Source organism: Acartia tonsa, chromosome 11 (assembly GCF_053477335.1).
Source record: "Acartia tonsa isolate MP-2025a chromosome 11, ASM5347733v1, whole genome shotgun sequence".
In the NCBI taxonomy this organism is placed as follows: domain Eukaryota; kingdom Metazoa; phylum Arthropoda; class Copepoda; order Calanoida; family Acartiidae; genus Acartia; species Acartia tonsa.
The window spans coordinates 43,267,036-43,292,737 of NC_137270.1; the positions used below are offsets into that span (position 1 = coordinate 43,267,036).

General features: G+C 30.6%; 1 protein-coding gene across 1 annotated transcript in view; it reads right to left on the reverse strand.

The window, feature by feature from the left end:
- The window catches only part of LOC145332548 (uncharacterized), a 186,734-nt gene that overhangs the window by 74,482 nt on the left and 86,550 nt on the right, over positions 1-25,702 (reverse strand). Inside the window, exons 6-8 of the mRNA XM_080177550.1 lie at positions 16,322-16,455; positions 3,567-3,654; positions 277-346 (exon numbers count right to left, since the gene is read on the reverse strand). Of these exons, the coding sequence (XP_080033676.1) occupies positions 277-346; positions 3,567-3,654; positions 16,322-16,455 (292 nt within the window). The remainder of the gene's footprint in view (positions 1-276; positions 347-3,566; positions 3,655-16,321; positions 16,456-25,702) is intronic.

Consider the following 25,702-nt stretch of genomic DNA (forward strand, 5'->3'; position numbering starts at 1 on the left):
TTATCCTTTAACTAAAGGCTTGGGGGAAAACTATGTATATCAGTTCATCGGTTAGCGAGATCTTTCGGTACAGAGAGACAGACACACTGAGATCGTGTAATTTTATTATTAGTATAACTATTTCAATTTTAATCAGAGTGTACCACAAAGCCGCCAAAGTTTTGTTCTCATTCTTTAGCTTAAAAACTTTAGAGTCTTTATCGTGTTGTACATTTTACGAAGCTCAAACTGTCAGTGTCCAAACTTTTCCACCAATTATAATAATCCTCCATTTACCTGACTTGCTTGTATTCTCCCTGGAAGGAGCTGCATGGCTTGTACAGAGCTTGGTTTCCTTCAACAAGTTCTAAAATGAAAATATTTATAAAAAATTTTAAGAAGATCGATTATTTATATACATTGTAAGGTTTTTTTTTTGGATAATTAAAATGTCCATTTTAGCAAAACCTCTTAGATGGTTTTAGGCTATTCTCTTTTTAGACTTAAGTCTTTCGAAGGTTTTAGGCTGTTTTTTACTGACCTTCCCCCAACTCTTCGAATACAGAGCCCATAGATGCTAGGGGCACTGTGGCTTTTATTTAATAGTTAACGGTTAAGGTCATAATGGTTAATCCTTTTCATGTTGTCGGGAAGGTGTTTTGGTTTGAATCTCGGACCAACATTGCTTTATTAAAATTATTTTATCTGCTACTATGACATATGCAAGGGTCAAAAAAGTTAGGCTCTCGACACTGCATAGTAAAGACTTCTTGAACACTAGTAAGATTTGGTTCAGAGGTATAATAACATTTCTCGTATTTATTCGAATCCGGTGGATAGGAACCGGTTCTCATCCATACGAAAAAACTATGTCTAGCATCGTATTATATCCAGTTTTCTACGAATATAGAAATGTACAATCATAAGACTAAAACCAGTTTTTTTAGCCGGTGCCTTCGGCACCACGGGGCTAAAAAAACTAGTTTTAATCTTATAATTGTACATTCTATATCCGCGGAAAGCCGTTTATAATACGATACGAGAAATAACTATTAATGATATATACCGTCCTGTAGAGATTATTCAGAGTTAACGGAAATGGATGGACATATCCTAGTTGTAGAGTAGCTGTAGTCAGTGGGACAACAATAGAAATATTTATAAGTCTACACAATAAGAATGGATATAGAATATACGTGGATATTATCACAGGGTAAAAGTATAGATTTAGGGTGCTGACATGGACATCACGTATTGGTCAGTTCGTTCATCCAGTAAGAGGGGAGGTTTTGGGGTTAAGGGGGTTGATGGGGGCGATCGTTATTTTAGCCAGCAACAAGTTTTACTTGATTAGATTACATGATAATCTGATGCAAGATTCAAGTAATAATAAATCCATTACAATAAGTCAATGAGGAAAGAAAAGTATAAAAAAAAAGAAAAAAAGAAAATAATTCTTATTGCCTTGGGCCTATAGTAGGGACAGTGACAAAGCTTATGAAAATCATTTGACATTTTATTATTGAATATAGTTAGCTCGTTATAGATATGCTGCTTATGCACATATTCACTTTGTCTTTTTCTTTTTAAAAGCGTGGCTTTTCTATAATTAGGGTTAGTACGTCCGTCCGTAAGTCCGTTACAGACGGATAGCTTTTTTCGTCAATTTATGCATGTTAGAATTGTCCTATAAATTTCAAACTTTGCATGATGATTCCTTTAGTAATTAGGTACAATTTAGAAAGTGTAGCAATCATTACAAGAATGTCCGTACGTCCAATTTAAATATGTTGATTTTTACTTTTTTAACAACAAATTGTTATGTGATCTAATCATCATATTGATCTGACTTTTGGTATGTTGATTCCTGGGAAAACAAAGTATAATGTTATAAGCGAAGCAACTCTATAATCAAGTCCTAAAAATGTAAGTATGTCCATAAACATTATCCTGTATCGAGCAGTTTGCAACAAATTTACTTACAATTTTGCTTCGACTCTTATTCATTTATATTCTGATTATTCAGTTCTGACACTAAACAAGTGTTAATGTTAATTTGTCCTACCGTTTCAGTGCTTTGCTTTTATGGATGTTGTCATCCTTTTTTATTCGTACTTAGTCTCTAGAGACGAACAATATTAAAGAATTTATGAAGAACGTTCAATGAAAAAAAGAGGCCATTACAAAAATGGATCAAAACCATCTTGGCAATAACATGATAGATATAGATATTCTCTGAATTGTAGAATCCATTTGTTAATAAGATCTTAAGGGACAGACAGACAGACGAATGAAGATCTTTCTACTTTGTATTATATTTATGTATGTCTCGGGTGCTCATTATAATGCCACGTTCATACCTTAACACTAAATAATTCTTTTGTTCGTGTGTATACACTTGGTGATACAATATTTCAAACTTATCAAAATAAAATGGCTCCGAATTTCCGCAAGGCTAAAACCGGTTCTGAGCAATGCTGTAAAATCACGTATCGTATCATGAATTGGTTTAAAACATACAAGGATATGATGACAGGGGCATCACTTATTGGTCAGTTCGTTCATTTGATCAGAGAGGAAGGGGATGGGGTAAAGGGGGTAGATGGTGGGGATGGCTATTTCAGCCAGCTACAAGATTCACTTAATTAGAGTACATAGTATTCTGTTAATAATAAGTAAGTAATAAGTAATAATAAATCCATGACATCGTATTTAAAAGAATTTCCTCAAAAAAAAAAAAAATTAACTATTTGGCGAGATGTAAATGGAACAAAAGAAAAAAAATAATTTTTGAACATGATTATTACTAAATTCATCATATATATAAATCATTAAAGTAGTCTACATAGAATTTTTTTGTGTATTTTGAAAGACCCCCTCCGCCAATCTTTTATATTGTCCGCAAAAGAAAATAAATGAAAATGGCCATTTAATACTTGGAGAGAAAAAGATAAGCGCTTTTAGATTAATATAAACAATAACATTTTTATTTTGTGTGACCTATTTTAAGTAGCATAGCTACTTTATAAATGGAAGATATTAGATAATATTATTATTGAATGTCAATGATATTATATAAAGTAGAAAGGTTTTTTGTCTGAAGATCCCATTCTTAAGATCCCATTACTTACTGAACCTATCGATTTCGCCTAAGATTCACTTACTTCCCAGGATGGCCTTGGTTTTTTTTATATGTTTCAGTAACCACTAAAAATTGGCTATTTTATTTATAAATTAAATTCTGTGGTTGGTTTTAGGTTGTTTTCTGTCCTATCCTTTCCAATACAGAGTCCACAGTTTTGAGGCGAAGCAACTAATAAAAAGTTAAATATCTAAATAAATAATCCAAATAGTTATAGAAAGAACTACTCTATATCTACATATTATTGCACTATATTATGCTATGTTAAAATATTTTTAAACTTTTTTTCTCTATTACTATCCAGTATCCCGCATAGCTCAACCATAGACTTTTTGATACTTTACCCGTAATTCGCAGGTTCGAAACCACCCAAAAAAAACAATAAAAATTGACAGTTTCTGCGTAGTAAAAGTGGTCGCAAATATAGGTATTAAATGAAACTTACCAATAATAAAAACAGTAAAATGTTGAAATGATCCAGGCGTTATAGAAACAGCCACACTTTCTACCACAGTCGTAGAACCCAAATGGACCTAAAAATTTTTAAAATGATAATTTTTGAAAGCGAAGCTTTTCTATAATTGGGTTCTGTACGTCAGTGCTTCATGGAATTGGACAGTAATGTATACAGCTTTTTATATTTGAAAACATTACCTTACTCTTATCTTACTCTAAGATAATTATGATAGAAAAGTTTCTTTTTTCTTGATGGAAAAGTTTTTACACGAGAGTCTTTGGAGCTTTAGGGCATTATGTCCCCTACCTCTCTGATTATTTAAAAATTACATAATCATAATGTCATAATTTGTATACTACTCAATATTAGTAAACAAAAAGGCATTTTAAACATCACCCGAGTCGATTTACGGTTGCTGAGCCCTGTTTTACACTTTTCATCAAGTTTACATAGCTTTATACTTTCTCTGTAAACCAAGATTTTCTCATTTTAGAGCTTTTTCTTTAAAAGAGGGGTGCCAAAAAATTTTCAACATTTGGAACTTAATAACTGCCAATACTAGAGTTCTATATTTTAAATAGGTAAGCCTATCTTAAATTTATTTCCCAAATAGTTATCTCAAACATAGGTGTACCTATAATCTACCACATAAGTAAGATACACCTAAATAATTTATTGGATATTTCTACTTTTATTTGATACCTTACGATAATAGTAGATCCGTCCCTAGAATCTAAGTGATTTCTATGTAGAGAGGGAATGAGATGCCAGAAAATAGCCTTATACGAACCCAAGACTTGTTTAATTTTTTTGTGTTATATCTTATTCAAAATAAATAGAAAAACTTTCTTTTTGTATTATTTGTAGCACCGAATCTTTTTTTTACTCTTTTTACAAGAGAGAAGTAATCTTCATTTTTCCCATTCGCTTGGCTGGAAATCTCTTCACTTTTCTTCAAGTAAAGAAGATAAACATTAGTTTTTCATCATCAGGAAATATTTTAAATATTACTTTAAGTTCCTTTAAACAAAATATAATGAAAATAGAGACACACACACACGTCCTACTACTTAGGACTGAAAATTATTTCTAATTAATTATTTTGGCTAAAATAAAAACCCGATGAAAATCGGCTAAGACAGTTAGGGAGTTGAATCCATTTTTATAGAAGCAGAAACATAATCTATGATTATGGTTTGGACCCTCTAAAACTGTTATCTACCCTTCCACTTTCCCCTCCCTTGGTGAAGATATCTTCAACGCCGATACTATTTTTGAAATGTAAGATTCCACTTTTGCCTCTCTTGGTGAAGATATCTTCAACGCTGATACGATTTTTGAAATGTAAGATTCCACTTTCAATAGAGGCGAAACTAGAATCATGGTTTACATTTTTAATATCTATGTTTCTGTAATCTTCCATTACTTTTTTAACATCGACATAATAGAAATGTACCGTACTATTTTAAAATTATGTCAATTGTGAAAAAAAGCATAGATTTTATACATAATTTAAACATTGTTGTATATTCTTAATTAAATAAACAAAACATACAAAGAGCCTTTTATAAAAGATGTTTTGTTTATTTAAAAAAATACTTTTAAAAGTGTATCAAATGAGTAATGAAAATTATTTTAAGAACGTCGTTTATTAATTAATTCAATTGTATATATTTGTAATTTTTTTGTTCAATTTATTTCATCTTAATATTTCCCTAGTAATCTCTCACCGTGTAAGTAAGCACTTAAAGGTTAGTTGCTGATCTAATTGTGCATTTTTGTGGTAAATTACTGATCAATTACTGAACAATTTGGTCTGATTTGTGAGTTAAAAGTGGATGGAGTAAATAAATGGACATTTAAAGTAAAAGTTGCTTGTATCAGTTGAAGTGAAGAAAAAGAAGGAGGAGTAATAAGGGGGGGGGGGAAGTTCTGACACATTTGCGTAAACCTGGTGTATAGGCTTTATCTTTGGACTGAGAGTATAGGTTATTAGGAATAAAATCATTCTTATATGATGAATTTCCCCCAGATTTAAGATTTTTTGGATAGGCCTCCAGGTGGTCTCTGTACAGATAAAAATTAAAAATAAGATTTTTTTTTGAAGGGTTAAAGGTTAACTTATAAAACAAAATATGCTTCTTTTTTGTTGTTATTCACATATTTGAAGAAAAAACATACATATTTTGTCTCATAAGCTGACTTCTAACTCTTTAAAAAAAAATTTTTTTTCATTTTTACCTGTAGAGAGACCACCTGGAGGCCTGATTTTGTATATATATATAAGTCAAATAATTTTCATTGATTACTTAGTAGGGGTGTCATGCTTAGTGGTAGCACACTGAGCTAAATTGGTGAGAGTTCAAGTTCAATTCATTATAGGTTGACTCTAATTTCTCATTCGCAACATTAATCGTGCATCATCCCCTGGTTGTGTAAGATGGGGATTATTGAGTAAGTTTTGATACCCCATAGTCACTTACTTACAGTACTACCTTTAAAGGGACTGTGAACGTAAATTTTTCTCATCTTAATATCAAATCTTAACATTATCTCATTCATAATATCTCACAGATAGAGCAAAACGCGCTTTTGTTTGCTTAAAAAACGGCTTTTTCTGACGATTTTTATAAGGTACGGGGAAAGGAAGAAATTTTCCGTATTATATAAAATGTGCATTAAATTGCTTTTTTCTCCCATTATAGCTAAAATTAAACTTTTTCACATAGTTCTAGATTTTTCCTAACAGTTAAGCTGACTTTTAACATAATCCTTGCTTTAATCCAATGTATAGTTACTTAGAAATTGATAAAATAAGCAATATTTTTTTATTGAAAACCAAATACAATAACAAATCCAGAAACAGGTTTTTTATTAGTATCCAATTAACTTTAAATGGCCCATCTCTCGCCCACCTTTAATTACAAATATGTAAATAATAAAGACGCAATATTTCTTTATAAACAGTCTGATAAAAGTGTAAACTAATTCTCCAAAGTGGGTTATTTATTGTTCAACACAATAAAAAAGGATATTATTATTTTATATAACCTATGAGATTCAACCCTTTGTAGACAGTGAGGTATTTTTTTTGTCAATAATACGAATTTAAAATATGTCTTTATTACCTAATTACTACGTTATAAAAAAACGAATTGGCAATTTTATAGCATAAAATAAATCCTTAACAGTAAGTAAATTATTCAACTATATATGACAAGTTAAATATCCCTACAAACATTATAAGAAACAAAAACGTTTAGATTTTCCCTGTTTTTTCCTTTTTCCCTCTCAAAATACCATAAAATCAAGGCATTATTTCTGGATATTTTTGTGAATAGGACATTTTTGGTTGATCAGTGTAGTGAAATGTGCTTAGTAAATGTTAAGATTTGATAATCAGATGAGAAATTTTTACGTTCACACTCCCTTTAACCCAAGCTCCTCTTTGGAGAGCGTCATTCATTACCATGACTTAATTTGGGCCATATTCGGCAAGGGAAAGGTAAGAGTAGATCTTATGAGATAGCAAGTCAAGTCAAAATGTGCTTGAACATGGAGCTTGATAGCCCTATTTCTATGGAAAAGTGTCTCCGCCTACTCCAGGTCAAAACTATACAAAACTATGGCTAATCAATCAAATTGATTACTTAAAAGTATTTTATCATAATATAGCATGATTTGGTATATGAGCCAAATAAGCAATAGTTTTTATTGATTGATTATGAGTATTTTTTCGTAAAATTACCATGATTTGGACAATAGCAAAAATTTTGATTGATTAATTTATCAACAAATGGCATGATTTGGTATAAAAGCCTAATAAACAAAAACTTTCATTAATTTCTTATAAACAATTAATCAAAAGTTCTTTTTGTACAAAATGAAAGAGTTAAATTTTCTTGCATTAGGGTGGGGGCGAACTAAACCGGTAATTTTTTCAGTTTTTGAAGAAAGAAAATAGGGAAAATATTAAACTGTTTTTAACCTATTTTTAAAACATAAATCAAATATATACTATGACACCATTAGAATCAAACTGCAGAGCCTAAATTTGAATTAAGTCCCCAATAAACTTTTTGGGGGGATTTAAAAATTAATTTTTACTGTTGCTGTGGTCCTTTGTGATCAGAGCAAAAGCTCTTTTTTTATTTGGTTAAAATTCATAGCTTTTAGAATGTTTTGCTTCATAAATATTGTATTCTGGTATAGAGTAAAATTAGGCCTTTTGATTTCATCTAAATTAATTCATTAAAAAGTTAATTCTTTACAATATATCAATGAATTAACATTATCATGTTTGTTTTCTATCACTTATTTAAAACACATAAAAATCAGCTGTAAAGGGTTAAATATATTATTAATAATGTAAGATGACAACAAATGTTTATGCAATACAACAAATTTATTTTTGTCACTTATACAAATATGATATAATATAGGATTATTCAAACTTATTTTTTAAAATATTTTTTAAAAGTATGTATGTTTTATGTGTATGGTTTTCATTCTTTTCATTTTGATTAAATGAAAATTATTTAACTACATTGGAAATGAGTCACTTTGTGAAAACACTCTTTTTTGAAATGTAAAGAATTGAAATGAAAGAAGACTTCTTATTGGTTCAGACTTTAGAATTATATGTTTTATTGTATATGTTAGATTTTTCAATGAAATTAATTGTTTTAGAAAAAAAATATTTCCATTGAACAGAGTTATGTTTTTTTATTGTATCAATATAAAATGAATTATATATAAATTGTTCCAAATGCCACAATATTACCCTGAGTAAAAAAGACCTTTTGCTCTAGTCAAAATGACCAGAGCAACATTAAAAAATAATTTTTAAATCCCCCCAAAAAAGTTTATTGGGACTTAATTCAAATTTGGGCTCTGCAGTCTGATTCTATAGGAGTCCTAGTATATTTTTGACACCCCATTTAAAAATAGGTTAAAAACAGTTTAATATATATTCTAATGAAACCAAGAATGTTAGAAAGCTTACGGAAAAGACTATCAGGTTATCCTAGGATTTTAAAAGTTTGATATAATTGGACTTAAAGTCGTTACTGATTAATACCCCACAGGGGGGCTAAACCAATAACGTTTTTTTCAACCTAAAAATCAATGAAAAACAGTCAATCAAACATAATTAGGTTTGGTTAGAGGGATTATCCACAAAAAATTTCATAAGGATTAGACTATTCCTTCTATGTCAAAAATCATTTTTTTTAAAGGTGGGAAATTTTATTTTTTTTTGCTAAAATTTTCTTTAAAAATAAAATATTTTCATAAAAATCCACTGTCCTACCCACTTTATGGCCTAATTCTTAAAAAGCCCATATTGAATTTTTGAAAACCTGAAAATGGACCTTAAAAATCAAATTTAAATTTTTTTTTCAAAATTACCTGAAAATACCCCACCACCAACCTTGGACATTTAAAAAAAAATATTAACTCTATTTTAAAGCTCTCAACCGATTTGAAAAGTATGGACAATTCTTAGTTAAAAAGGTTTTTACGTATTAGTTCTAGGTCTTACCAATTTTTATGTAGGTCGATCTTTAACACCTACTATTTTGTCCAACTTTGAGACCCTAAAAGTACCCTTAAAGGGCGCCTGCAAGAAATACCACGCTCTAACTGCTAAAAGACTGCCACAATTAGACCCAATACCCCAAATTTAAAATCTTTAGCTTCAATAACAAAAAAGTTCTAGGCATTTCAAAATAACATGTTATGTACAATGAAAATTTTGAAAGATTTTCAATGCTCATAAAAAAAAACAATATTAAATTATGTTGCCTAGACACAAAATTATAACTTTATCTTTGTCAGAAACTTAGATTGCTGGTAACTGATTATATTTTTAAAATAAAAACACCAAATTTCAAAGTCAAAATCTATGAATAAAATTTGATTTAAATTGCATTTGTAAACCAAAATCATAGAGGAAACAAAGGGGTAAACTAATACAAGCTCAGCTGTGTTTGGTTGCTTAGCTGATTCAGCTTTCTGATTGGCTATAGTATACTCGGTATAAGGCGAGTTAAACTTAATTTTTTTTAATGATTGTGACTATAAAAATGGGTATTTTTATTGTAAAAATATAATTAGTTACTGGCAACCTAAATTTATGACAAAATTAAGCTTATAATTTTGTTTCTAGGTCATGTAGTTCAATTTCAAAATTTCTAACATTAGCACTGAAATTCTTTAAAAATTTTCATAGTACATAAAATGTCATTTTAAAATGCCTAGAACTTTTTTGTTATAGAAGCTGAAGACTTCAAATTTGGGGTATTGGGTCAACTTGTGGCAGTCTTTCAGCAGTTAAAGCATGGTATTTCTTGCATGGTTTAAAGCTATTTTCTTGGGGGTTGGGACACCCCCAACCCCCCCAAAAATGAAAATTCCCCCCCCCAAAAAAATAATTTTCTTGGGAACACATTAGACTATAAGCAGCACCAGTAGTACTATATTTTTTTTATTATCTCTTGGGGCAAAGCCCTAAGAGGTTAGGGGCGAAGCCGCTAGTTAGATATAAGCAATCAATGAAAATTATTATTTATTTGGCTTATATAACAAATTATGCTATTTTTGTTAAATTACTTACAGGTAATCAATGAAAAACATTGCTTATTTGGCTTATATCAGTCAAATCTTAATTTTTTTCATAAACTGCATACAGGAAGGAAGGGATCAATTATTACTCCTCCTTTTTCTTCACTTCAACTTATATAAGCTACTTTTACTATAAATGACTGAGTATTTAAAGTGTGCTACCTTTTTATAGGTTTCATTATTATTTGGCCACAACTTGGTCAAAAATGCTCACAAATCAGACCTTTTTCGACCAAAGATACTCAAATGGTTCCTTTACAAGCCCAATTAATCAGTTTTAAGATATCTTTATATTTCAAGGAAAATACCAAAAAAGGCATATTTGGGTGTTTCCTTGGTAATTTCCTCTATTTTAAAATTTTGGTACCCCCCCTCCCCCCCAACAACAAAATAATTTTTTTCTGTAAAATATTATTATGTTGGACAGGAAGGAAGGGAGGGGTGGGAGGGAGGGTAAGTGGAGAAATAAGCCTCATTAGTCTGGTGAACAGAATCACAGTTCTGCACCACAAGCCATGGGCAACTGACATTCAAATGTCCATTCAGCTTATTTATATGCGTCTGAAAAAAAATCTGCTATGCTCACTGTTCCACCCTCAGATGTAAAAACTTTATTTTAGTGTTTGGCCAAATTGACTTAGCAATTGTATCTGTACGTACGTCTAATAACACCCTTTGCTATTTTTAAAATCCGAGAAAATTTTTTTGGCAAGAAAATTGCAAAAGTTTGCAACCTTTTTTTGCACCACTACTTAAATCGAGTTTAAAAACTTTTTATATAAAATCATTTTTACAAAAATTATCAATAATTACTTATAATTAAGCCTGAAAGCAAAAAATCTCATTACAAGTGTTAATTTTTATGTTTTAGGTCTTTTTTTGAGGATAACTTCTCCTTTTTTGACAATTATATATTTTTTAAACAATTCAAAGTAAAATATAATAAAACTAAAAAGATTTTTTTAATTATCAGTTGAAAATTTCATCAAACATGCAATTTGAGTGATGAAAATTTAATGAAATCATTTTTTGAATGTTTAGAATTACCAATTTTCTACAATTAAAACAAAATGTTAACAAAATTTAAAAACATTCTAATATATAATTTTAAAAATCAATAACATTTAATAAAATGATGTTTTAAAAAATAAATCATTAAAAGGTATTAAAATGCATTTTAAGTTACTTAAAATTAAAACAAGAACATCTTTTAACACTTTATTCTTTGTAATAGAGTTTAATCATTATTTAATGAAAATGAAACATTTAATAAACTAATTGAATCTTTTTGTGACCATATTTAAACTTTTAAATTTTTACACTAAGGTGTCTTTTAATAAAAATCTTTGTTAATTTCTCTTTTGCGACAAAAAAAGAAAGGGGCTTTTTACTATTTCTAGGTTATCTTATGTAATTTAAACTATATAATATGAAATAAATTTTAATTATCTTTCTTTTTAGCCATCAAACACATTAAAATGTTTCATATATGCAAAAATAACATTTTTTTAATGAATATTAAAATTTCCTTATATGACATTACATCACATCATATTCTTCAAATCATATGTCCAGGAAAAGTAGCTACAACTTGGAGGGTTGTGATATTTTTTTAAATATTAAATAAACTTAAATGGTAAAAATATTAGCATAACCTTTGTTAATTCAAATGCTTTATAATATGATTTTTTAATGTACCTAAATTCCTGATAGCAAATATTGCGTTATTGGTATACGAGGTAAAAAAACAACATTTTAAAGAAATTCTTTAAATATAAAACCCAACATGTAATGGCAGTACAAAAATCTTAATGCTAGCAGACATATGTTTATCAACATTAGCAGAAAACTTTTTCTCTCAGTGATAATAATCAGCCCAAAAAGTAAAACAAAATAACGCATGGTATATTTTTCTTTTCTTAGACAAAGATTATTTTAAATGTGCATTTATTTCAAACCAATAAAAATTCAAACTGAAGTACAAAATAGAATTCAGAAGTTTTGCCTGTCTATTTTGGCTTTCATTGTAGGTGGATTGAATTTATGTAAAGGTAATTCTTTAAAACTGTAAAAATAGATTTAAATATATTTCAAATAGCTTAATAAATTAGATTCAAAGGCCTTATAGATTTAATTAACTTTGGGATAATGGTAAAGGACAATGGAATATTAATTACTCTTGCCAAACCATTTCATTTTTATGTAAAAAGGTATGATAACCAATCTGCCATTGTCCTATCACTCTCAGATAAAGTTTAAACTTTGGCCTATGTTATATGTTATAACACATACTTAATAAAACCTAATGTAATGAAAAGCTTTCACTTAAAGGGAGTGTGAACGTAAAAATTTCTCATCTGATTATCAAATCTTAACATTTTCTAAGCACATTTCACTACACTGATCAACCAAAAATGTCCTATTAACAAAAATATCTAGGAATAATGCATTGATTTTATGGTATTTTGGGAGGGAAAAAGGAAAAAACAAGGAAAATCTGGATGTTTTTGTTTCTTAAAATGTTTGTAGGGGTATTTAACTACATATATAGTTGAAACAATTTAGTTACTGTTAAGGAATTTATTTTGTAATATAAAATTGCCAATTAGTTTTTTTATAACGTAATAATTAGGTAATAAAGATCTATCTTAAATTTGTATTATTGACAAAAAAATACCTCAAAGTCTACAACGGGTTGAATCTCATAGGTTATTTAAAATAATGATATCCTTTTTTATTGTGTTGGACAATAAATAACCTACTTTGAAGAATTAGTTTACACTTTTATCAGACTGTTTATAAAGAAATATTGCACCTTTATTATTTACAAATTTGTAAATAAAGGTGGGCGAGACATGGGCCATCTAAAGTTACTTGGATACTAATAAAATAACCTGTTTCTAGCTTTGTTATTGTATTTGGTTTTCAATAAAAAATATTACTTTATCAATTTTTAAGTAACTATACATTGGTTTACAGAAAGGATATTGTTAAAGGTGGGCTTAACCGTTAGGAAAAATAGAGAACTATGTCAAAAAGTTTAGTTTTAGCTATAGAAGGAAAAAAAGACAATTAACTGCACATTTATATAGTCAGGAAATTTTTTCCCCAAACTTGGACATAGTAAAAATCGTTGGAAAAAGCCGTTTTTTAAGGAAACAAGAGACAGTTTTGCCCTATATTTGAGATTATATTAATGATATGATGTTAAGGTTTGATAATCTGATGAGAAATTTTTTCGTTCACAGTCCCTTTAAGCAAAGCAAACAAATAAAATTATGAAACATATCAGGGATATAAAGAGATAAGACAATGGCCGATAAATTAATGCACATCCATAATGATGACGCTCTAAATAACCCCTTCTGTAGATTAAAATTAGTGGTTCGTACGTTTATAAACACAATTTAATCAACCAATCAAAATTCAGTAAAAATCCCCAAAGCCAATGAATAAGAAAACGTTGTTGTAAACCTTGTGTACTATTGTAATAAACAGTCAGTTGTCTCCTCCCTCTCTGGATACGAATACTAACTAAGAAAGAATAAAATGCGATGGTACTCTATAATTCACTTTTCTGCCTGTCCGCCATTCTGTCCATGATTTTTTATGATTTTCCAGTATGGCTACAAAACCAATTAATATCTGCTGGATCAGACCCGTCTAATCCATACTTGAAACCATGTATTGTATTGTCCCTTCAGGACTAACAAAACTGGAAAAACAGATGCAATAAACAACTAATCTTGGCTGTTTAGTTTTGACAATGCCAGTTTTTATCAACCAATTAAGATTAAATAAAAGTAAAAAAAATTATAAATCCAACAAATGTTTATAAAACTTTGGGTACTACTGAAATTTAAACCCTCCCTAATTATAGGCATTATTATGAAGACATAATTATAGAAACCTTCAAACCATAAGAGTGATTTTTTTAGACATACATATAGACTTCTACCAACCCTTTTTGTAGAAAACGTCACTTAGAAGCAATAACATTTTGTATGTATCTTATCAATTTATATTGTCATAACTCTTATTATAATAAGCTTCGTCAAATGTTTTAAATGGACATTCAGGACTTTCTGATAACGATTACAGGGTGCTACTGTCCTTCTCATTCTGTTTTCTCATGTTATTATAGACAGAATTTTTTTAATTTTTCGTCCATTTTTCCCTCCCTTTAGACAACTTTTATTGTACCCAGGGAGGTAGGGAACATTGAACTGAAATTACCTTCTTAGCTGGTCCAAAACCTCTAGGTACTTTAATTCAAGTTTATCGCCACCAGTGATCTGATGAGTTTAAGACAATAGCCGATAAATGGATGTACATTCCCAAAAATACCCCTACTGTAATTTGCCTTCAGTGGTTGAAACGTTTTGACACTATACTAAATAAACTAACCAATTAAAATTCAGTAACAGTCCCCAAACATGTTAAGCAAACAAAAATGAAAACGTTATTGTAAAACTTTGGGAACTAGCATAGAGAGAGGTGGACAATGGACTGTTTATTACACTAGTCCCCAAAGTTTTATGATAACGTTTTCTTATTAGCTGGCTTAACAACTTTTGGGACTTTTATTGGATTTTGAATGGTAAGGTTATTAAGTACTAGCAGCTTCGCCCCTAGCCTCTAGGAGCTTTGCCCCATGAGGTAATTTAAAAAAAAATAAAAATTCTGGTGCTGCACCCATAATTTATGAGCATCACCAGAATATTTTTTTTTGGGGGGGGGGGAATTTTCATTTTTTGGGGGGTTGGGGTTGTCCCACCCCCCAAGAAAATAGCTTAAAACCACAACAGGACCAATAGGTATATACCCTAAAGAGTAGAATCTGATCAGTTCTGTTGTTACTGAGATCTTAAGGGACAGACGGATGGACGGACAGAAAGACAAAAAGACATCATTCTACTTTGTATTATAGATAGTAGATCCAAATTCAGTAAAAGTCCCCAAAGTTGTTAAGCAAACGAATAAAAAAATTTATGTTTTGAGATTTCTAATATAAAATTTACTTTAAGATAAAAATTTTCTGAAAAAAATTGTTCTAGCTTCAAAAATAAGGAAATTAAAACCATTTAACATTTTAATTAACCTTAAAAGAAAGTTGTTAAATGAAAAGGTGAAGTAAGCAAAAAATGACTTTGTCTCACTTAAAGTCGGAAATTTATTATTTAACAGGGAACATGCACAATTTTTTTTGCCATCTAACTCTAATAGGAGCTGAGATGATATGTGGGGGGGGGGGGAGCGTTGAACTATTAAGGTCCGGAAATGGGCCTGGTTGTTAAGTGTTAGCAACCTTTATTTTTAGGTCCTTTTTTTCTTAAAAACTTCAAACTAATAAAAATATAAAAAAAACTAACTAATATGTATCATTTCTACTATGTCGATTTAAACATATGATATGTTATCTTGAATGTATCATTCCAGTTTTGTCTCTATTGAAAGTAGAATGATTCATTACTATTATGTCGATATAGATAAGGAAATCAATGTTTATGAAAACGCTGATATGTAAACATGAATATATGATTCCAGTTTCGCCTCTATTGAAAGTGGAATCTTACATTTCAAAAATCGTATCGGCGTTGAAGATATCTTCACCAAGAGAGGGGAAAGTGAAAGGGTAGATTACAGTTTTATAGGGTCCAAACCATAATCATAGATTATGTTTCTGCTTCTATAAAAATGGATTCAACTCCCTAACTGTAAGATATGCTAAATTTCAAATGTGAGACGGACAGATAAATAAACAGACATACAAACTTTTAAAAATCAATGTTTTAGAGGTTGTACGTAGGACCATAGAAATGTCGAGAAATTATTCAGTGGAAAAGGTGATAACTATATTCATAAGACACATAAAAAGTAGGTGCGTTACCAAAAAAATTGTATCTAGTACAGTTCAAGGTAAAGATTATGAACTTTGAAGGCTGCTAGCTGCAAGACGACTGAATGTTCTACATGGCCTAACCGCATACCGTGTTAAGCGGCATAAGAAGGCCTATAAATAATATAGAATAGCCAAGATCCAATGATGCCTTTAATGTTCTTAGATTTTTGTAGATGATCATTACCAGGAACATTTTACCCTAAATTTTTTTTCTTACCTGCCACCACCGTTGGTCTGACGTTTTCGGGGTGAAGCTGCAAGTATCCGCGTTATTATCCACCGCCAACTCGGGGTTGTAGCCCCACAGGGTCGCTGACTGCAGGGCTTGCTGTCGCAGGGCTATGTTTTGTCCTAAATAATTAATATTATTTGAAAGTAATTTGATATCTAAAACACAAAACTGCTACGATTAGTTAAGGAGGTGTAAGGTTCGAATCTTAACCAAATCGCGGCATAATCAAGCTACCAAATTTTTATCCACTGACGTATTACTAGTAGGCTTTGATTTAAATACTAAACCACAACAAATTACCTTGCATATTTGAGTACTTCAGGCAAAGGTAGGGCAATTAAAAGGTTGTTTATTTGATAGTTGTTACTTTTACGAATATAAATATTTATAGGACAAAATAGATTTTATAGTAGCCGCGCTACTAAAATAAACTCTTAAACTTTTAAAATATCTGTCGGGTTTTGCACTCACCCTGGTTGTTCTAATAAAATCAGGAATCAAAGTATGCGTTTGAATTCTTTCCCCAATTTATTAATTTAGGGTTGGGCCGGAGACTTTTTTGGCCGGATACCGGATATCCGGATAGTTTCAATATCCGGTATCCGGCCGGATATCTTGCCAACGCTCGATATCCGGCAAATTACCGGAGATCCGGCCGGATAACCGGATATCCGGCAGTAAAAATCAGCCGGATTTTCGTTATCTGGATAGTTTCAATATCCGGTAACCGGCCGGATATCGAAAATGGTCGGATATCCGGCCCAACCCTATAATCATTATGCTGAATATAAATGTTTGCTTAGGTCACTGAATAATAGGATATAATTAAAACATTAAACTGACGAAGACCAAACTGCATAACTTTTGCACCACGTCATATTCTCCATCACTTTTTACGGGTTTTCTTTCCTACATCTCCTCTCATCTTCCTCATTTTATGACGTCACAGGAATCAAAAGTGACACAAAAGTTATGCAGTTTGGTCTTCGTCCATTTAACTAAATACAAAGTTCCTTTTAATACATTTTTAAAATTCTGCAAACAACAAACCCTTAATGGCCCGATTATTGTCTTGTGTATAGTTATGTTTATGGGCTAAGGCAAACCCTCATTCCTTGCAATTTTTGTCACGTGTTTACGATTTGAGCAACAAATTTAGTCAAAAATGGGAGTGGGAAATAATGGTTGCATATTAATTTAATGGATGTAAAATATACGTAGATATTATATCAGGGGGAAAATTGTCGTCAATTTAGCTTGCTAACGTGGGAATCAATTGGTCAGTTCGTTCATCCAGTAGGAGGAGAGGGGATGAGGTAAAGGGGTGAATGTGTAGAGTAGTTATTTTAGCCCGCTACATGTTTCACTTTATTAGAGAAAATGAAAATCTGGTATAAGAATTAGATCAGACATATTTGTCCTCTTGATCCCTGGATAAAAAAGAGAAAAAAGAACCAATCAAAGCCAGATTAAAACTTTTAATGAAAAAATGTTCTGTGTTTGCAAAAAAAAAAGGAAAAAAAGTTTTAATTTCATTATCGGCTAATTGTTTAGTTATAGACCTGGTGGGATATATTCAAAAATTTTAATGAATTATGGAACAAGGATAAGAACACCAATAAAAGTTGGGCTAAACAACAAACAAACGGACATTACAAAATTAAATCTTAATACATTTGGATGTTACACATTTGGATGATACATATTGGAAATCGTTACTTCTGTATTTAACTTTTTGAAAATCATCATGCAGTCCACCACCCACCACCCCCCCCCCCCCCTCCCCGCCAACCCAATTAATCATTTTAAAGAGGGTCAGGTTTGTGTACCTGAACATGATCTAATGCTAAGGTCCTCAAATATGTATTTGAAAGGGTCAGGTCTGTGTACTTTAACATGATCTAATTCTGAGGTCCTATAATTTGCATTTGAAACCATCAGGTTTGTGTATTTTGACCTGATCTAATCATGAGGTACTCTCTGATATATATTTGAAAGGGTCAGGTTTGTGTATTTCAACATTATCTAATGCTGAGGTCCTCTCTAATATGCATTTGTATTTTATAAATAAGGAAGACTAGAGCATGCTTGTGGTTTTTGATGGACACATGCAGATTTTAATACTTTTATAGGATGCCTCAAGGGGTAAAAATTAGCCGCAGGGTCTCTTTTCTAGAGTCAATTTATCATGTCATGGTGATCAACACTTTCACAAAATAGTTTTAAACCTTCCTAGGACCTATCAGAAGCTACATTGTAATGGAGAACCATATCGGTTCAGCAGTCAGTAAGAACATTCGGTACAGACAGACACAAAACAGATATCCGGTACTTAAGGTTACATAAGGTTATTGTTTATATTCTATTTTCTTAAACTGTCCATAGTGTTATTTGTGTTTTTAAAAATTTAATTGAAAAAATAACAAAAGATATTAAGAAAAAATTAAGTTTATAACAGTTAGGGAGTTGAATCCATTTTTATAGAAGCAGAAACATAATCTATGATTATGGTTTGGACCCTATAAAACTGTAATCTACCCTTCCACTTTCCCCTCTCTTGGTGAAGATATCTTCAACGCCGATACGATTTTTTAAATGTAAGATTCCACTTTCAATAGAGGCGAAACTGGAATCATACATTCATGTTTACATATCAGCGTATTCTTAAACATTGATTTCCTTATATATATCGACATAATAGTAATGTATCATTCTACTTTCAATAGAGACAAAACTGGAATGATACATTCAAGATAACATCTCATATATTTAAATCGACATAGTAGAAATGGTACATATTAGTTAGTTTTTTTATATTTTTATTAGTTTGAAGTTTTTAAGAAAAAAAGGACCTAAAAATAAAGGTTGCTAACACTTAACAATCAGGCCCATTTCCGGACCTTAATAGTTCAACGCTCCCCCCCCCCCCCACATATCATCTCAGCTCCTATTAGAGTTAGATAGCAAAAAAAAATTGTGCATGTTCCCTGTTAAATAATAAATTTCCGACTTTAAGTGAGACAAAGTCATTTTTTGCTTACTTCACCCTTTCATTTAACAACTTTCTTTTTAAGGTTAATTAAAATGTTATATGGATTTAATTTCCTTATTTTTGAAGCTAGAACAATTTTTTTCAGAATATTTTTATCTTAAAGTAAATTTTATATTAGAAATCTCAAAACATAAATTTTTTTATTCGTTGGCTTAACAACTTTGGGGACTTTTACTGAATTTAGATCTACTATCTATAATACAAAGTAGAACGATGTCTTTCTGTCTGTCCATCCATCTGTCCCTTAAGATCTCAGTAACAACAGAACCGATCAGATTCTACTCTTCAGGGTATATACCTATTGGTCCTGTTGTGGTTTTAAGCTATTTTCTTGGGGAGTGGGACAACCCCAACCCCCCAAAAAATGAAAATTCCCCCCCCCAAAAAAATATTCTGGTGATGCTCATAAATTATGGGCGCAGCACCAGAATTTTTATTTTTTTAAAAATTACCTCATGGGGCAAAGCTCCTAGAGGCTAGGGGCGAAGCTGCTAGTACTTAATAACCTAACCATTCAAAATCCAATAAAAGTCCCAAAAGTTGTTAAGCCAGCCAATAAGAAAACGTTATCGTTAAACTTTGGGGACTAGTGTAATAAACAGTCCATTGTCCACCGCTCTCTATGCTAGTTCCCAAAGTTTTACAATAACGTTTTCATTTTTGTTTGCTTACCATGTTTGGGGACTGTTACTGAATTTTAATTGGTTAGTTTATTTAGTATAGTGTTGAAACGTTTCAACCACTGCACTGAAGGCAAATTACAGTAGGGGTATTTTTGGGAATGTACATCCATTTATCGGCTATTGTCTTAAACCCATCAGATCACTGGTGGCGATAAACTTGAATTAAAGTACCTAGAGGTTTTGGACCAACTAAGAAGGTAATTTCAGTTCAAAGTTCCCTACCTCCCTGGGTACAATAAAAGTTGTCTACAGGGAGGGAAAAATGGATGAAAAATTAAATAAATTCTGTCTATAATAACATGAAAAAACAGAATGAGAAGGACAGTAGCACCCTGTAATCGTTATTAGAAAGTCCTGAATGTCCATTTAAAACATTTGACGAAGCTTTTTATATTAAGAGTTATGACAATATAAATTGATAAGATACATACAAAATGTTATTGCTTCTAAGCGACGTTTTCTACAAAAAGGGTTGGTAGAAGTCTATATGTATGTCTAAAAAAAATCACTCTTATGGTTTGCAGGTTTCTATAACTATGTCTTAATAATAATGCCTATAATAAGGGAGGGTTTAAATTTCAGTAGTACCCTAAGTTTTATAAACATTTGTTGGATTTATAAATTTGTTTACTTTTATTTAATCTTAACCCTTAACGGTCGGGGGGGGGGGGGCATTGAACGCCCCCCCATCCGGTTTTTTCTATCTCATTTTCTGTGTGTGAAAGATAAAGAGCCCAAACTGCTTGACTTTTTAAGTGTGGGTATGAGACATAACTGAGAGTTGAAATTTTTTGAATATCTCCATCCTGGCGGGCACAGGATGCCAGCAAACCTGGCAGGGTCATCCAGGTAAAGAGCAAAAATATTTTTTTGACTTAAACAAAGCATTTTAACTTACCAAAATACTAAAATATCCTCTAGTAGTACATCTTCATATTAAATACAGGTGTTCAAGTAAATTTTAGGTTCCAGGTATGATCCTGCAGGTCCTGATCCTTCAGGTCTCCAGAAACCTTTAAAAGGCTCCTAAGGCCGCAATTTTTTACTTAGATACTTCAAATTTTAAACTTAAGCTTATCTTACATGTCAACATAATGTATTAAAATTTCATAAAGATCCGCTGCCGTTTTCCCGCCGACCGCCGACAGCGGCGGCTGGCAGCTGCCAAGTACAGCTGCGGCCGCTGAAATTATATTTTGATATTTCAAATATAAAATTTACATAAAGATAAACATTTTCTGCAAAAAATTTTTAATCTAGCTTCAAAAATAAAAAAATTACAGCCGTTTGAAATTTATAAGTAAAAAAGGACCTAAAAACAAAGGTTGCTAAATAAAAGGGTGAAGGAAGCGAAAATTGACCTTGACTTACTAAAGGTCGGAAATTCATCATAACACAGGGGACTTGCACAAAAAAGCCCTCTAGCTCTAACAGGAACTGAGATAATAGGGGGGGGGCGTTGAACGTCCCCCCCCCCCCCCCCCGACTGATTAAGGTGCGCCAAGGGGCCCGACTGTAAGGGGTTAATTGGTTGATAAAAACTGGCATTGTCAAAACAAAACAGCCAAGATTAGATGTTTATTGCATCTGTTTTTCCAGTTTTGTTAGTCCTGAAGGGGCGAAGGCCCAGTCTAACAAAACTGGTGTTCATATTACAACTTTTTACTTTACTATTTGTAGAAAAATGTCTATAATACAATACAATACATGGTTTCAAGTATGGATTAGACGGGTCTGATCCAGCGAATATTAATTGGTTTCGTAGCCATACTGGAAAATCATAAAAAATCATGGAGAGAATGACGGACAGGCAGAAAAGTGAATTGTAGAGTACCATCGCATTTTATTCTTTCTTGGTTAGTATTCGTATCCAGAGAGGGAGGAGACAACTGACTGCTTATTACAATAGTACACAAAGTTTTACAACAACGTTTTCTTATTCATTGGCTTTGGGGATTTTTACTGAATTTTAATTGGTTGATTAAATTGTGTTTATAAACGTTGGAACCACTAATTTTAACCTACAGAAGGGGTTATTTAGAGCGTCATCATTATGGATGTGCATTAATTTATCGGCCATTGTCTTATCTCTTTATATCCCTGATATGTTTCATAATTTTATTTGTTACCTTTGCTTAAAGGGACTGTGAACGAAAAAATTTCTCATCAGATTATCAAACCTTAACATCATATCATTAATATAATCTCAAATATAGGGCAAAACTGTCTCTTGTTTGCTTAAAAAACGGCTTTTTCCAACGATTTTTACTATGTCCAAGTTTGGGGAAAAATTTCCGGACTATATAAATGTGCAGTTAATTGTCTTTTTTTCCTTCTATAGCTAAAACTAAACTTTTTGACATAGTTCTCTATTTTTCCTAACGGTTTAGCTCACTTTTAACAATATCCTTTCTGTAAACCAATGTATAGTTACTTAAAAATTGATAAAGTAATATTTTTAATTGAAAACCAAATACAATAACAAAGCTAGAAACAGGTTATTTTTTTAGTATCCAAGTAACTTTAGATGGCCCATCTCTTGCCCACCTTTATTTACAAATTTGTAAATAATAAAGGTGCAATATTTCTTTATAAACAGTCTGATAAAAGTGTAAACTAATTCTTCAAAGTGGGTTATTTATTGTCCAACACAATAAAAAAGGATATCATTATTTTAAATAACCTATGAGATTCAACCTGTTGTAGACTTTGAGGTATTTTTTTTGTCAATAATACAAATTTAAGATAGATCTTTATTACCTAATTACTACGTTATAAAAAAAAACTAATTGGCAATTTTATATTACAAAAAAATTCCTTAACAGCAACTAAATTGTTTCAACTATATATGACAAGGTAAATACCCCTACAAACATTTTAAGAAATAAAAACGTTCAGATTTTCCTTGTTTTTTCCTTTTTCCCTCCCAAAATACCATAAAATAAATGCATTATTCCTAGATATTTTTGTTAATAGGACGTTTTTGGTTGATCAGTGTAGTGAAATGTGCTTAGAAAATGTTAAGATTTGATAATCAGATGAGAAATTTTTACGTTCACACTCCCTTTAAGTGAAAGCTTTTCATTACATTAGGTTTTAAGTCTTAAATATGTGTTATAACATATAACATAGGCCAAAGTTTAAACTTTATCTGAGAGTGATAGGACAATGGCAGATTGGTTATCATACCTTTTTACATAAAAATGAAATGGTTTGGCAAGGGTAATTAATATTCCATCGTCCTTTACCATTATCCCAAAGTTAATTAAATCTATAAGACCTTTGAAATATATTTAAATCTATTTTTACAGTTTTAAAGAATCCTGAGATAAGAATTACCTTTACTTAAATTCAATCCACCTACAATGAAAGCCAAAATAGACAGGCAAAATTTCTGAATTCTATTTTGTACTTCAGTTTGAATTTTCATTGGTTTGAAATAAATGCACATTTAAAATAATCTTTGTCTAAGAAAAGATAAATATACCATGCATGATTTTATTTTACTTTTTGGGCTGATTATTATCACTGAGAGAAAAGAAAAAATAAGTATTTTTTTCTGTTGATTTTTTGGTATCTGTGCATATAAAAGGAAACGGCATTATCCTCTTAGAAATTTTTTTTATCAATTTTGAAAATTTGGGTAACTACCCCCCTTCCTCCGAGTGTGACTCTCATTGGTTGGAGTTTTTTTTAGCAAATAGCATCACAGTTCGTTTTTTATTAAATGAATAAGTTAGGGTACAATGTTTCACACTTTCGATATAAGTAAATGATAATAAAAACCCATAAAATACGATAATAACTTCAGAAAAATCGATGAAAATAGTTTTCATACTAAATTTTGGTTTTTTATTGTTTTTGAAAAATGTCATAGTAGAAGATGAAAAATGTTGTCTTAGTTTTTCTAAGGGATCTATATTCTCTGAAATCTAAATTATCAAAATAATTTTTTGGTAAATGATTATACGATATATGTCAAACATTTTATCAGAAAAAATATTTTAAATTAAAAAGTAGAAACTTGAATAATTTTTCTTGTGGAAAAAGTTTACTGCTAATGTTGATAAACATATGTCTGCTAGCATTAAGATTTTTGTACTGCCAATTCATGTTGGGTTTTATATTTAAAGAATTTCTTTAAAATGTTGTTTTTTTACCTCGTATACCAATAACGCAATATTTGCTATCAGGAATTTAGGAACATTAAAAAATCATATTATAAAGCATTTGAATTAACAAAGGTTATGCTAATATTTTTACCATTTAAGTTTATTTAATATTTAAAAAAATATCACAACCCTCCAAGTTGTAGCTACTTTTCCTGGATATATGATTTGAAGAATATGATTTGATGTAATGTCATATAAGGAAATTTTAATATTCATTTTAAAAAATGTTATTTTTGCATATATGTAACATTTTAATGTGTTTGATGGCTCAAAAGAAAGAGAATTAAAATTTATTTCATATTATATAGTTTAAATTACATAAGATAACCTAGAAATAGTAAAAAGGCCCCTTTCTTTTTTTGTCACAAAAGAGAAATTAACAAAGTTTTTTATTAAAAAACACCTTAGTGTAAAAATTAAAAAGTTTAAATATGGTCACAAAAAGATTCAATTAGTTTATTAAATGTTTCATTTTCATCAAATAATGATTAAACTCTATTACAAAGAATAAAGTGTAAAAAGATGTTCTTGTTTTAATTTTAAGTAACTTAAAATGCATTTTAATATTTTAATAATTTATTTTTTAAAACATCATTTTATAAAATGTTATTGATTTTTAAAGTTATATATTAGAATATTTTTAAATTTTGTTAACATTTTGTTTTAAATGTAGAAAATTGGTAATTCTAAACATTCAAAAAATGATTTCATTAAATTTTCATCACTTAAATTGCATGTTTGATGAAATTTTCAACTGAAAATTAACACGTGTAATGAGATTTTTTTGCTTTCAGGCTTAATTTTAAGTATTTATTGATAATTTTTGTAAAAATGATCTTATATAAAAAGTTTTAAAACTCGATTTAAGTAGTGGTGCAAAAAAAATTTTCTCAGATTTTAAAAATAGCAAAGGGTGTTATTAGATGTACTTACAGATACAATTGCTAAGTCAATTTGGCCAAACACTAAAATAAAGTTTTTACATCTGAGGGTGAAACAGTGAGCATAGCAGATTTTTTTCAGATGCATATAAATAAGCTGAATGGACATTTGAATGTCAGTCGCCCTTGGCTTGTGGTGCAGAACTGTGATTCTGTTCACCAGACTCATGAGGCTTATGTCTCCACTTACCCTCCCTCCCACCCGTCCCTTCCTTCCTGTCCAACATAATAATATTTTACAGAAAAAAATTATTTTGATGTTGGGGGGGAGGGGGGGGTAACAAAATTTTAAAATAGAGGAAATTACCAAGGAAACACCCAAATTTGCCTTTTTTTGGTATTTTCCTTGAAATATAAAGATATCTTAAAACTGATTGATTTGGCTTGTAAAGAAACCATTTGAGTATCTTTGGTCGAAAAAGGTCTGATTTGTGAGCATTTTTGACCAAGTTGTGGCCAAATAATAATGAAACATATAAAAACTTTTTAAATACTCAGTCATTTATAGTAAAAGTAGC